This window comes from Piliocolobus tephrosceles, chromosome 16 (genome assembly GCF_002776525.5).
Source record: "Piliocolobus tephrosceles isolate RC106 chromosome 16, ASM277652v3, whole genome shotgun sequence".
Lineage (NCBI taxonomy): Eukaryota > Metazoa > Chordata > Mammalia > Primates > Cercopithecidae > Piliocolobus > Piliocolobus tephrosceles.
The window spans coordinates 12,067,412-12,083,212 of record NC_045449.1 but is presented as its reverse complement, the minus strand read 5'-3'; the positions used below and the strand labels follow the sequence as shown (position 1 = coordinate 12,083,212).

The window sequence follows — 15,801 nt, the reverse complement described above, 5'->3', positions numbered from 1 at the left end:
TTACATTTAAGACATATAAATACACTTTGGCATATCAGAAAAACAAAACAAAATGTTATCAAAAGCAGATACTGAACCACTATCCTTACGATTTCAAGGTTTGAGATGAGAATTTCTGGATATTCACGCATTAAATAGGAAGAAACAAGAAATAAAGATAACTTCAGTCTGTACTAAATTACCAGAGGACAAGCTGTTTCCCATTCTACAGGTGTTCCTTATATGATGTTGTCTAGTGTCAATTTTCAATGATGTGGTTCTTACAGTTCATCCTAAGAGTTATTACTGCTGATTACATTTTCTCTCAACCACTTAATGAGGTATTTAAAACCAAGCCAGTAAAGTTAAGACCAAGCCTTTAGATTATCTGTCCCTCACGTCCCAAGCAGTAAGTCCAGGTGCAATGGATGTGACTGGTGCATACAACCCTGCACAAGAGATAGAGATACATAATCACTACACACTGCCACGACAAGTAACCAGTGTCCCAAGGGTACTTTTAAGACCTTATGTGTCCTTTCTGTATTCTCCTGCAGCTAAGACAGTTGGATCAAATCAATTAAAGGGAGGCCGAGCATGCTGGCTCTTTGTAAATCCCAGCACTTTGGGAGGGCGAGGCAGGTGAATCATCTGAGGTCAGGAGTTCGAGACCAGCCTGGCCAACATGGTGAAACCACATCTCTACTAAAAATACAAAAAAAAAAAAAAAAGAAAGAAAAGAAAAAAATTACCTGGGTGTAGTGGCAGGTGCCTATAATCCCAGCTACTTGGGAGGCTGAGGCAGAAGAATTGCTTGAACCTGGGAGGCGGAGGTTGCAGTGCGCCGAGATTATGCCATTGAACTCCAGCCTGGGCGACAAGAGCGGGACTCCATCCCAAGCAATTCTGCATCAGAAAAAAAATTAGCCGGGCGTGGTGGTGGGCACCTGTAATCCCAACTACTCGGGAGGCTGAGGCAGAATTGCTTGAACCCAGGAGGCAGAGGTTGCAGAGCCAAGATCGTGCCATTGCATTCCAGCCTGGGCAAAAAGAGCGAAACTCTGTCTCAAAAATTAAAAAATAAATAAACGAAAGGGCACTTTACTCATTCTCAGTGATTGCCACATTCTCATGCTAAGGGAGACGTTCAGTCCATGACACTGAATTCTCAGGTGTGCACTTAAGAATTACAACCTAGAGTCCCTCTAGTTAATTCTAAGGTAATTACACAGCTGACTATGTATGGATCACTTTGTAAGCTCCACTGTGGCCCCCAGAACCTCTGCCTTCAACTCATTTCCAAGACAACAAAGCAGGCCCTGGTCAGGTTGATGAACAGTGTCCCCAACTATATGCATTCTTCTACTTCTCAACTCCACAACACTTCTTTAATAGCAGTGTTTTTAAATTAATGTAACTTCTTAGTGTACGTGTTATGACCCTGAATCTGAATCTCAGCTCTGCTCCCTACTGTTATTCGGGCCAGAACTTCACTTCTCCAGACCTTGGTTTTCTTATATCTAAAAGGGGATACAGCCATTTGATTTTAGTGGGCTGTATTTGGAATCAAATGAGATTAACAAATACAAGGCAGTGTCCTATAAAACACAGTGTGTGTAGTCTATCTCCCATGCATGCCAGTGTTGAAACCCAATGAGTACCCTTTCCCTTTAGCAGCTGAGGCTTAGCTGGAGAGGCCAGAATTCCTGCTGCCACACCCCTCCCAGGGGAATGTTTGATACCACATCTGGCTCTGTAACAGTATCTCAGATTCCGTTCGGAGCAGGCACAAGGGTAAGGTGCTGAGTCACCACCGTATCAATGAATCTGTTCTCCCATCAGTCACTGGTAGGAGGTAGAGCACAGCAGACACATTCAGTGCTGGAGCTGCGAAGTGCTTTTCTCCAAGTTTCCAGGCTCCCAGGGCTTTTTGTTCACTTCCATTGTCCTCTCATCCATAAACACCCCAGGTTTGACCTCCCAGAGGTCTTTCACCCACAATCTTCCCTACCCTTCTAAGGTAACAGTGAGTGATTCCAACCCAGTAAGTAACCTCAAAGTAACCTCACGTCTAATGCTCACCTGGCAGCTGGAGCACCAAGAGCCAAGGGCATGGCTGGAAACCATACATGGGGCCGAGATAGACTTACAAGTTGTACTTCTCCACCATGACACAGGTTGAAGAACTGTACCCACTTCCTTTAGCATTAAGAAAGCTGGGGCAGGTCAGGACAACAAAGAAACTCAGGAGACTGTGACGCCTGTTCAAGCAAAGCTGTGCTTAACAGATACATCTGTGGTTTCAAGAAGGATAAGCAAAAAGGGTAGCCATGGGAAGGAAGAAGAAAAAGCAAGCAGCCATAAAACACTTCCAGAAGGAGGTCATTTTCCCCGGTGTGAATTGCACAGATAATTTAATGTAATTTACTTGATTTTCCCCTCTCAGGGTCTGATTTCAGAAAATCAAATTACAAAGTCATCATCACATCCTAGATTTATTACAACTGACCTGCAGGCAAAAGGATAGAACTATTACATAAACACTTCGATTCCACGTATATATCTTAAATAGAGGAGGAATTCAAACAAGAATACAGGATAAAATATTCCAAAGCTCCAAGAAGCAGTTATGTTACTGAGCTCCATTTTTTACAGACAAATAAGGCAATATCCCTGCACATTAGCTTTTTGATAATTTTTATACATTTTTCTATGGTACAAGAGAAAAATAACCAGAGCTCACAATGTACAGTTCTTACACTATTTTCACAGTTTGTGAACACTATACACCCTTTTGTTTTAATAAAGATACATTGTAATAAACTCCTTGCCCTTAAGTTTATAGTTCATAATAATCTATGATTAATACACTAAAATTGCCTTTTTATGTGGACATCCACACAATAGAATGGTCAGATTAGCTCCTGGACAGTCAGAATTGCTTTTATCTCCATTTGCATAATGGCAAAGTGACCCTATGCTGAGCCAGACTGGAAGTTGACAGCAGAGAAACACTTTCCTCTTGAGTTCCCGGGAGCAATGGAGGATGATGGCTTGCTGTGGTCGAAGGGAGACATAAAGCAGTGTCTCTTTTCAGAACAGTGGGAAGTCTAAAGTTTAGGATACCGTGGGGGAGAAGATAGGGAAATGAGGCAAGTAGATCAAAGAGATAATCACTTTCGAATTCTGCAATTTATAGGGATGTGACTTTAAACAGCACCATTCTCTCTTTATTGTTTAATAGTATTTATGACTGTCACTCTGAGAGGAGACATGGCAATACCTGCCACGATTTGGTTCTGCAAGGGCATCACCTGCGTCTCGGGCCATGGCTGTTTTATATTCCAGTGTGCCTGAACCACTCACCGTGCTGCTTCACTGTCATACAAAGCCTAAGGTTCAGTGCCAGGGAGGCCCAAGCAAAACCTAATGAGAACCTGGCTAATGGGTAAGTGAAGCAGCACAAGATACTTACATGGCCTCTTGTAACAGTGCTGAGGGTTTTGTTTTGCTTTTTGTATTTTTTCCGGTAGAATTCCAATGCCAAGAAATGGTGGCGGACTAGCAGAGGTTCTAGCAGGTGATGAAGGTAAAGGCTGCCATTTCAGATCCTCATCTGGTCCAATGTGTCTCTAGAAAAGATGCCTCTTTATCACCTACCACATCGGCTGGGCCCCACTATTCTTAGCCTTTTAAACACTAGCGCATATGAGAGATTTGGGGCTAAAAATCCTTGGTAAGGAACATCCCTGCTAACTGTAAAGGTTTTTTGATATAGAAAAAAGGCAAAATATTGGATTAAGCGAAAGTCACATAGCGACAATAGACCACAGGGGAAGGGAAAGAGATTCAGAAACTGAAGACCTGGACCAGTGGTGGCAAGAAGCAAACAACTGAGATTTGGTCTTTTGCTGCCTACTAGAAATCTTTATCTAATCAATCAAGGCACATTGCTACTAGCTACTTCTCCCTGTTAGTGAGTTATGATGGCTAACATATCAGGCTTGGGACCAAGGGGAAATATATAGCTGCTACAAGTTGTTCCAGATAAAATACTACAATTAAAAACATCTGTAAACTTTGCCTTCTGTACTGTTTTCTTCTTTCAGTCCTGGTGGTTTGTGGCAGGTGGAACATCAAGTTGGCAGCACACCGAATTCTGAGAATGAAAAATTCTTAGGATCAGCACCTTCTTTGACAAGTGGCAGACTCCTGAGTCTTCCCAATGAAAAGTAGGACTGGTAAAGGAGAAAAGAACACATTCTGTCCTGTCTCAATATTTTAATGTTCACCTCTTTGAACGCAACATGGTTTTTGGTAAAGATAAATTCATTCTAATTTAACATGATATTTCAAACAGGAAATTTGGCTGAGCACATCGATCCCCAAACATCAACTGTAACTGTAAAGCAACAGAATATCACATCAGTAAATCTATTGCACTTGGTGAAGAAAGTAAATTCCTCCTTTGTCTCCCAGCTCCAGAAGGCAATGTGTCTCGTTGGCTGTGCAAGCTCTTCTCACTCAAGCCCGAGTTTCTAAGTTCAGACATAGTACATCCATCACCGTGTCCTTCCAGGATTTGGAAGTCTGACAAAACACCATTCCAGTAGCTGCATCTCCAGGTTTTGAGTCTAGAAATGAATTTAAGATGTGATCTAATCACAGTCAACAACTTGATCGTACTGACTTCCACATTTCATGAATATGTTCATCACAAAAGAGCAGGATGAGGTCTCTCTGACCAGCACTCACACCGTGTGATCAGTCAGGTATTACAAGGATGCACGTTCTAGGTGACAGGAGTATACAGACATGATGGAAACGAACACCAATCTTATTGCACATGGTGTCTGGGCGAGCAATAAAAACACTGTGATACGGGATGAAAACTCTTTACGTCTTGCTTCCTCTCAGCCCTTTTTTCTAGAGTCTGATGTAGCAGCGATATCAATCGACATACATGGGAGAGCTGGGAGTAGCTGGCATTTGATCCAGGATTTTACAAACATAGCATGCGACCTCAACGGCACGTTCTTCATACATCAAAATAAAGGGATGTTTCTGTAAGAAAATTGAAAACAAAAAAGTCGTAAGTTTGTATGACAGCCCAAACTGAACATTTTCCAATTTCTATAGAACACAGAACTCCAGGCTCCCAACCACACACAGCTGTGAAATACTGCAACACCACAAGTTCAGAGAGGTGAGTACGGCCTTTACTCCATGCAGATATGCTAATGGGCATGGGCGTGCCTAGAGAGGATATGTGGTAACGATTTGAAGGTGCCACCTTGGCAGCGAGGTCTGGAAACTTATCTGTATACCAGAGTGTTTGCTGAGGGAGACAGCTAAGTTGTTACTCAGCACAAAACATAGCTGGAGTCTCCACCACACCATCTAAGAGCTAAGAAGAATGACGCAAATACCAGTTGCTATTCCTCTTGGGACACCAGTATAAATCTCAACCTCCATTTCCCCCATATACAACAGGAGGACCTTTTTACAAAAAGGTCGCAATCCTTTTGACCTCTTCTTTTGACCTTTTAACAAAAAGGTTGTAATCCTTTTGACCAAAAGAGGCCTAAGAAAAATTTGCCCCAGGAGCTTCTTCCCTGTACTCTCCAGAGCCAGGGCCCCAGCATCTGCTTCGCCTTTTAAACTCCATCTCTATCAACAGTTTTCTTTTACAGCCTAAGTATGTTGATTGGATGTTTTTACAGTCATTGGTGGACTGCAATATCGTAAGTTTGTCACAACATCCTTGGAGAGCTAGTAGTTAAATGTGACAAACAAATGGATCTTTTCTTAAAATATTCCCACATTATTAGATCACAATACTTTCTCCACTGCCCAACCAATGCCACACCCAGTAGACTGCTTAAAACACCCAAGTTCCATGGGATGAATGAGAACTTTCAAAGAAATGGGAATACGCCGTATGATGCAACTTTGTGTGAGTTTTTATAAGGGCAGAATAAACACAAACTTTTCACTAATTTTTTTCTTATGGCTGCATCATCGCATAGACTATGCAATGGAAAATGGCTTCTTAAAGTGAAAGTCAGAATTCTTTGGGGGTAATTTTTATAACATGTTAAGAGCAAAATTTTCCATGAGAATTTAGCTAGCATTAATAGAAAAATTATAACTACAATAAAGTTGAGATGTTTGTTTATGACAGAGAGGCCCACTGCTTGCTTAGTGAACCAGCACGTTAAGAGAGTTCCGGGGTGAGGAGGTACCTGCAATCCCCACAGTCCCACACTCACCAGAAGCTCTTTATACTTTGGCCTTTTGGATTCATCCTTCGTAAGGCTAAAACAACAGAAAAATAACATTATTAAAATGTAGATTCATTTGCCTAAGTATTTTTCTTTTCACAGATAAAATATTACAAAGAATGAAATAGCTCTTTCCTTCAGATCCAAAGTAACAAACAATGCAGACAGCCTGCTAAACACAGTAAAGCACATACAAAAAATTATGACAGTCTATAATATGAAGATTTATCTCTAGGATAGTCAGTGTAGGATGATTAGTTAAAAATTAGAAAAATATTAATTCTTGAAAATTGACTAAATTATGGCATAGCTACACAATACTACAGTTAAATATATAAATATACAAGTATAAAATTATTTGTGTACATATATGCTTTTCTAAATATAAATAAATAAGTAGACAAGTATTCATGCAGAGACTACCAAAGAGAAACCAGCAATCAAGTAATTCTGGGAGATAAATTACATATACATTTTTATCAATTTATCCTTAAGTTTTAAAAAGTTTATACTCTGTATCTCAATATGTTCTTTGGTCCAAAAGTCTAAAACAATATAACTTCACTAAAGACTACATCAGTATATACAAATCTCTGCCCTGTTGACATTTTCTCCTTGTCTCCTTGAATTCTACCTTGCCTAATTAAAGCTGCCAAAAGTATTTTCATTTTGTTTATATTTACTTCATCTTGGCCCGTATCTTAATCACCATTCCCTTCCAACCTCAATATTTTACTATCAAACATGAATTTGGGTAACATAGTTCACCTCTTTCTAAACTCATTGCTGTGTTCCGTATCCCACTTTCTGTAATGGATACTGCAATGTGCTATGTAGATTCCCTCTTTCAGGAGGAAGGACTTATTCTTCCACTGTAGGGCATGCTGCCAGCTGACAACCCTTTGCTATCTGCCTCTTCAGAATTACCACAGCTAAAGAGAGCCACCTTAGCCCTCCTGGGACAGTCCGTCTCTAATGACTGATCCACAAAAGTGTATAAAAATCCAAGGTCCTCATTCCAAGGCGGGTCAATACTAAAGGCCCTCCCAGCTTCACAGATTCCCAAAGAGTTGCCTGAGGCCTTCACTGACACGGCTCAGCTGCTTCTGCTCAATCTCGTTTCCTTCTCATTGCTAGTGTTGATCCCAAGATCACTACCTAGTCAACATCCTACACTCTTATCTCTCTCAAAAGCCTGCTTTCCAGGTATCCAACTTGTGACATCCTTCTTCTGGGTTAACTTTTCTTCTTGGTCAAGTACAGTTGGCCCCTGAGCAACACAGATTTGAACTGTACAAATCCACTTATATGTGGATTTTTCTTCTGCCTCTGCCACCCGAGATAGCAAGACCAACTCCTCCTCCTCCTCAGTCTATTCAATGTGAAGACAAAGATGAAGATCTTTATGACGATCCACTTTCACTTACTGAATAATGTATTTTCTCTTCCTTATGATTTTCTTAATAATATTTTCTTTTCTCTAGCTTACTTCATTGTAATAATGCAGTATATAATACATACACAAATATGTTAATTGACTATGTTATCAGCAGGGCTTCTGGTCGACAGTAGGCTATTTGTTAGTAGTCAAGTTTTGGGGTAATCAAAGGTTATATGCAGATTTTTGACTGAACAGGGGGTCAGCATCCCTAACCTCCACACCATTCAAGGATCAAAACAGTCTATGAATTGTAAGCTCACAGTCTTCCCATTCCTAAAACTGTATTTCTTCCTTATTGTGAATATTTGAGTGCCTGAGTATAAAACTTTAGGACCAGGTTGACAATTATTTTCCCTCAGCACTCTGGTGCTGTGACTCCACTTTTTCCTGCAACTATTGTGGCTGGGAACAAATCTGCTGTCAGTTTATCAATCCTTAACAGATAATCTGTTTTCTCTTCCTGATATTGTTTGGTAATTTTGCTTCAATGCATAAATGATGATAAATAAAGGTATAAGTTTATATACCTTATACCTTTGTTTATACCTTTTTCATCGTTTATGCATTGAAGCAAAATTGCACAATATCAATTAAAATTTACCTTTTAAATTTATATTTAAATTTACCTTTAAGCTTTTACCTTTGTTTATCCTACATGATAAACAGACTTCACTTTCAATCTGAAAACCTATACTAAATCAGTTCTCAAATGTTTTCTTTCCCCTATGATCTCTGTAAACATTGCTTCTGCACTTTCAGAGTTGCCTTCTCTATTTCCATTACATGCATCTTAGAACCTCTTACTCGGTATTCTATTCCGATTCTTTACTGCTTTTCATATAATCGGTGTCATGCTGGGGGAACTTCTCAGCTCCATTTTCTATTTCTCTAATTTTGCCTTCAATTATTTCCAGTCTAGAGTACATCAAGTCTGTTGTGTCTTTCATATCAACAGCTATGATTTTTCCATTTCCAAGACTTCTATTTCCAACTGCTTCATTTGTTTCTTCCTCAGTTTTAATTGAATCTATACCTTTATTTCCTTAAGCATCCTAAATATACTGATTTTCTTTTACAGCATATTTCAGACAATTTCAGAAATCTATCTCAAAAAGTAAGTTTCTGTTCCATTTCGTTAAATGCTTTCTTAGCATTATCCTTCAGTATTTAGGAATTCTGGTTTGCAGACTCATTTTGAAACAACATGCTTACCCTCCACGCATATCCATTCATTTGTTCAACAAATGTCTGAGTGCCCTACTGATCACTATGAACTGAACTGGGAGCCAGGGATACACATATAGAGCAGTTTTACAGTTGCCTCTATTTCACAGGGCCACCAGTATTGAACAGGGTCCTGTAATGGACCTTTCAAGTTCCACTCCTATGTTGATATTAGGACAATTACAGTTCCAGTCCTCTGGTTGCAAAACCGGTATCTAAAGCTTGTCATTGTGTAGTACCATAGCTTGCTTAAAGCTGTGGCCCAGGAAGTAACTGAAATCATTTTTTTCATTTTCCAGAATGAAAAATGACCTAGGATACAGCAAGCCCATGGCTTCAGATCTACACAGCATTTTCTAAGTATTTCTGTTGCATTTTTCACCCACACAGATATTTGCCTTCTTTGTAAAGCTGCCATACCTTTCTGGTTTTGTGTTTTTCTATTTCATCTCCTGGAGCAGAAAATTATGTCAGTGTATAAACTTATGATGCTATTTGGGTGGAAATCTTAAACTATTAACATTGACTGTCTTCTGTTTCTAAACTACAGCTGACATTAATCACCTGTTATCAATAATTAGCTCCCCTTAGACTAATAAGGTAGCCATTAGCAAAATTAATTCCAATAAAATACGTATTTCCTTAGTTACATTAGCCACATTTCAAGTGCTAGCAGCTACCACACTAGACAGAGCAGAATACAGGACATTTCCATCACCTCAAAAAGTTCTCTACTGGGAGAGCTTCAGCTCTATCTTCTAGCTCATTAATCTCTCTTCAACGATATCTAATCTGTTGAATCCAGCTATTGTTTTAATTTATGCTTTTTATTTCTAGAAGTTCTATTTGGTTCTTTATAAACGTGTTCCCTGCTTATATTTCTCAGCTGCCTCTTTGTTTTTCTTTAAACTTATATATTTTTTGTTTCCTTTCATTCCAATATTTGAAGTCTTTGCAGATCTATTCCTACTATCCATTGTTTCTGATTCTCATTTCTTTTGTGAGTGTTGAAATTTTTTTGTGGACTACATATTCCACTTAACTTTATTTTTCGGAATCATTTAGTCCTAGGCTGAATGATTTGCTTTTGCTTCTGCCCATCAACTGGGGGCAAGAGGAGGGTATCTTTCCAACCAGGGACTTGGAAAAGTAATTTTTCTTAAAATTAAATTCTCTAAGTATTTTTACCATATACAATATGAATTTAGACAGCAAATCTACATTTGCTTGGGTTATCATAATTTACTTTGACTCTTCCTTCTCTCCCATAATTTCCCTCCCTGAATTTCAGTCAATTTCAGGGCTCCATGGAGTCCTCGTTTTGCACCAACTCTTTTACATTTTAAAAGGGACTTTAGGTGGGGCACGGTGGTTCATCCCTGTAATGCCAGAACTTTGGGAGGCTGAGGCAGGCGGATTACCTGAGGTCAGGAGTTCAAGACTAGCCTGGCCAATGTGGCGAAACCCTGTCTGTACTAAAAATACAAAAATTAGCTGGGCGTGGTGTAGTGCCTGTAGTCCCAGTTACTCAGGAGGCTGAGGCAGGAGAATCGCTTGAACCCGGGAGGTGAAGGCTGCAGTGAGCCAAGATCATGCCACTGCACTCCAGCCTGGGCGATGGAGCCAGACTCTGTCCTAAATAAATAAATGGCACTTTAAAATGCTTATCCAGGCCAGGTACAGTGATTCACGCCTGTAATCCCAATACTCCAGGAGGCCAAGGCAGGAGGGTTGCGTAAGCCTAGGAGTTTAAGACCAACCCAGTAATACAGTGAAATACAGTCTCCACAAAATTTGTTTTAAGAAATCAGCCAGGTGGGCCAGGCGCAGTGGCTCACGCCTGTAATCCCAGCACTTTGGGAGGCCGAGGTGGGCGGATCACCTGAGGTCGGGAGCTGACCAACCTGACCAACATGGAGAAACCCCAACTTTACTAAAAATACAAAATTAGCCAGGTGTGGTAGTGCATGCCTGTAATTCAGCTACTCAGAGACTAAGGCAGGAGAATCGCTTGAAAACGAGAGGTGGAGGTTGCGGTGAGCCGAGATCGTGCCATTGCACTCCAGCCTGGGCAACAAGAGCAAGACTCTGTCTCAAAAAAAAAAATTAGCCAGATGTAGTGGCACATTGCTGTAGTCCCAGCTACTTGGAGGGCTGAGATGGGAGGATCACTTGAGCCTGGGAAGTTGAGGTTGCAGTAAGCTGCGATCATGCCACTGCATTCCAATCTGGGTCATGGTTTAAAATGTGGGCTGAGATCTGAGGAGAGCAAAATCACTTGGTGACCACTGAACAGGCCCCAGAGACAAAAACTCCTTATCTGAGGAATTTAGAAGGGAGCAAAAACCACCCGATGACTATCAAACAGGCAATCTGGAGGCAAAATTCCTTATCTGGGGAAAATTAGAAGTAATTAGACTTCCCAGCCTGGCACAGTGGCTCATGCCTGTAATCCCAGCACTTTGGGAGGCCGAGGCAGGTGGATTACTTGAGGTCAGCAGTTCAAGACCAGCCTGGCCAACGTGGTGAAACGCCATCTCTGTTAAACATACAAAAAATTAGCCAGGCATGGTGGCGTGTGCCTGTAGTCCCAGCTACTTGGGAGGCTGAGGCAGGAGAATAGCTTGAACCTGTGAGGTGGAGGTTGCAGTGAGCTGAGATCGTGCCACTGTACTCCCACCCAGGCGACAGAGCGAGATTCCATATGAAAAACAAACAAAAAACCAAAAAGTAATTAGACTTCCCTATTATCTAAAGCAGGCATTGGTTTCAGATTTTTTCCCCAAAAAACTTTATAAGTAACTAGAATTTCTATACATCTTCAGAACGCCATGCCAAAATTCACTGTGCAACACTTGCTGGCTTTAAGGAAAAAATTACTACAAATGTAATCATTTATTGTGACCTACATGGATAATATGGTCCAAATTACCCTCAAGCTTTAAGGTCCATAAATACCCTTAAGGAAAAATTCACTGTGGCATGCTCAGTGCCCCGCTGCACTCTTCTACAGCATGCTTTCTTTCTAATAAATTTTCCTTTTTCAAACCTATACTGTTGTCTATAAATTCTTTTTATCAACCCATGAGTCAACCATTTCCCAATGCCGGGGGCTCAGACACCTCAGCCAGCAAGGTCTTCCTTTTGAACCAGAAGTCTTATCCTTTTTTTATCTTAGGAAAACTTTTAATTGAAGCAGACATACAGAAAACACAACTCCTAAGTGCAGAACTAAAATAAAAGTAACAATACTCTGACTTCCAATACCTTATATTGTTTGCTTTTAACTTTCATATAGAAATAGAACCATACATGCTGCTTTCTGTCTTACTTCTTTCACTCAACATCATTCGTGAGATTTACTAAGTTGCTGAGTGAAGCAATGGTTCTGTCTTCTTGATGCTATATACCGCTGTAAACATAATGCTACAACTTACTATCTGTTCTACTGTAGAAACAGTTTCCAATAGTAGGTTATAAATGTGCTTTTCTGGACATTCTTATATATGTCTTTTAGTGTATTTATCTCCACACTTTTGTTGGGTATATAGTTAGAACTTGAATTGCTGAACCATGGTGTATATACATCAACCATATTAGATCAGCTATACTGGACTATTGCTTGTTTTTCAAAGGAACTGTACTGATTTATACTCCTACAAGTTATGTATGAGACTTTCAGTTGCTTCAGATCCTCACCAAGACTTGCTACTGTCAATATCTTAAACTGTGGTCATTCTGGTGATTATAGTGGTATTTCATTGTAGTTTTGACCTGCATTTCCCCTGATTACTAATAATGCAGAATGAAGGCAGTACATTGAGTATGTTTACTGGCCTCCTGAATATTATCTTTTAAGTGCCTTTCAAGTATTTTGTTATTTTTGGTTGCTATTTTTCATAAGTGTTCTACATTTTTAAGTATTCTTTACATATTCTGTGTATAAGTCCTTTGTCGAATATAGGTATGAAAAATAACTCCTCCTACTGTGTGGCTTGGCATGTCATTCAGTGTTGTGTTTTTAATCAATGGAAGTTCTTAATTTTAATGAAATCCAATTTTATCAATCTTTCTCTACGTTCTGTTTCAGAAATCTTTACCCAAACGTAATGAAAATATTCTCCCATATTATCCTCTATGTGCTTTTAATTTACATAACTGAAGAAATTCAGTTTGGCAGAAACCATTCAAGGAGAGGGAAGTCATAAGAAATCTGGCCAGAGCAAGCCAGGCACAGTGGCTCGTCTGTAATCCCAGCGCTCTGGGAGGTCAAGGTGGGCGGATCATGAGGTCAGAAGTTCGAGACCAGCCTAGCCAACATGGTGAAAACCATCTCTACTAAGAAAAAATAATAATAATACAAAAAATTAGCCGGGTGTGGTGGCAGGTGCCTGCAATCCCAGCAGTACTCAGGAGACTGAGGCAGGAGAATCGCTTGAACTCGGGAGGTGGAAGTTGCAGTAAGCCGAGACCACGTCATAACACTCCACACTCCAACCTGGGTAACTGAGTGAGACTCCATCTCAGAAAAAAAAAAAAAAGAAAAGAAAAAAATGTGGCCAGAGCAAAATACACCAGATCATTATGGGTTCTGAAAGCCTAAATTAATTAATTTTAAGGACAAGACGAAGTTTCTAGAATAATATTTCTCAATTTTTTTCATTACTTATCCTCCCCATCATGAAATTTAAATATGACAGATATAGTGCATATCTGTTTATATTCTATGGCCCTTTGGAGGACTAAAAACCATTATACAATCCAAGATTTTCATTTCTCCAAAATCAATTTTTGCCTCCTTAGGGTCAATATCACCCTGTTAAGAATGCATACTTTAGACAGAGAAGTAACATGATCAGATATACATCATAAAAAATGCAACTCTAATAAAAAGGGAATAATTTGGAATAAGGCAATATTGGATTATAAGAAAATCAATATTGGATTATGAGAAATCTGAATGATCCAGGTCAGAGATTACAGGCAATGTCCAAGACAAGGAGTGGCAGAAAGAATGGACAAATATGGAGATCTAATATGAGCATATTATAAACATAAGTATCCTTCAATGTAGACTTTAACGATTTGCAATGACATGGAACTATGAACCTACTCAGGGAAAACAACGAGACTCTAATGTCTAAAACTGTCACTCTACTATGGCATCAAGGGAAACAGAAACAAACATGTATAAGTATCAACACATACAGAACAAAACCAATAAAGATATCAAGGAATTAAAAAGAAAGCAACCATGATGGAAGGTTCACAGGTGATCATTTTAGATATTATACTCTATGACTTATACAGATTCTTTTAAGCAAATATTTCATAAAAATGAAATACATAAAATGATCACATTTCTGCAATTATAAACTATCCATATTGTGTGCAAATTAATAAAGAATTGATTGTTTTTTAAAAGGAGGAAGCAGCCAATTTGAGTCATCCTTATGTCCTTCTTCTACCTAGAAAATCTTGAAGTATTTCTCTCCCCTCTGAAAAATCAACACAAAAGTAGAATTTGGTTACAGAAGATAAAAGAGACTTAAAAACTATAGTCAAACAAATATTTTTAAATTTTTCATACAGAGGAGGGCAATGTTAGACCCTAATATAAGTCTATAAGACCTAAAATGAGTAGAGAGATATCGCAATCTTGGCAGGAAAAAATTATGAGAAACAAAAAGGTATTTTCAGGAATAAACAGAAGATACACAAAATGCTCTGAGGCTTTTTGTTCACAGCATGTCTTACATTTAAATCATGTTGGATAAACAAAATAAATGTCAAAATATTCAAATGATAACACAAAACTATTTTATTTAAAATAAAAACTGAAACAGTATAAAAAGCATGATTATATTACTTCCATATATGCATATGTTTATTCTTAGGTGCTGCACATACACACACAACAAACTATTAGGTGGACAAACAATAACAGGTGTGGGGTTCACACCTTCCTTGGAGTAAGGTTTCAGAGAGCAAAGATATATAGTTCTACCAACTACACTTTGCGTGTGGATGTGACCCTACTACATAAACCCAACTGTTTTCTATGTTATGTCAGAACAGAGATCCAACCCTGAAAGTCTGATCTGGCAAGGTCTTGATTCAGTAAATGCTTCCAGGTGATTTTGGTGCAACTGCATTGTGAGAACCACATTAGAGTAAGATGATCAGTCTCACCTAGAAGTTTAACCTGGTATTTCTTGTACCAGGGTACTGGAAGTCTGGATACAGCAGCTTCTCCACCACTCATGGCTGTTTTTCACCAATACCTGAGTAGCAGAATAAGAAGGTGATGCCTCTCCCAGCTAGCTGTAACCTTCCATACAGCCACAGTGATCCAGAGTCCCAGCTTAAAAAGCACGGTGATGTGACCAAGGGTCCCCTTCCTCCATGTGCTGCTAAGACCAAGTAAATCTCACTATTCTCACCATGCATGTCCGACCATTCATAAATCAGGTACTCACCACAAGTTGACAAAGTTGATGAAACTTGGGGAGAATTCCCTTTCCTCAGAATTACTCAGCTGCGGAGGATCTCCTTTCACGACTTGTGTTAGTTGATCAAATACACTATTCCACTTTGGATAAGGAAATCGGCCTGTGGCCAACTCATACTAAAGAGAACAAAGAGGAAAGAGCAAAATACACTAGGCATTATTTACTACTCTCCACTGGAATGGCCACAAAAAAATCTAAACTACAAGCAATACTCTTGTAAAGCCTTGAATTAAACACAGGTTAGTTTGGGAAGGAATCTTTAGAATCATAAAGGCTAAGTAGAAGTTACATTTAGAAATCAAGATCATATAGAGAATTCTGAATTAACCAAATTCAAGGACTTGGAATACATGGGAACACG

The 15,801-nt window shown here is 39.4% G+C and overlaps 1 protein-coding gene across 3 annotated transcripts in view; it reads right to left on the bottom strand.

Annotated features, from left to right (window-relative positions):
• Positions 1 to 2,376: 2,376 nt before the first annotated feature.
• MAP2K4 (mitogen-activated protein kinase kinase 4) overlaps positions 2,377 to 15,801 on the bottom strand; it is a 120,206-nt gene continuing 106,781 nt past the window's right edge. For 2 of the 3 annotated variants that reach the window (XM_023188092.2, XM_023188094.2), the window contains 3 exons: positions 15,408 to 15,556; positions 6,252 to 6,297; positions 2,377 to 5,043 (listed from right to left, as the gene is read on the bottom strand). In XM_023188092.2, coding sequence (XP_023043860.1) covers positions 4,930 to 5,043; positions 6,252 to 6,297; positions 15,408 to 15,556 — 309 coding nt within the window. In that variant the 3' untranslated portion in view covers positions 2,377 to 4,929. The remainder of the gene's footprint in view (positions 5,044 to 6,251; positions 6,298 to 15,407; positions 15,557 to 15,801) is intronic. The other variant, XM_023188093.2, reaches the window with a different exon arrangement.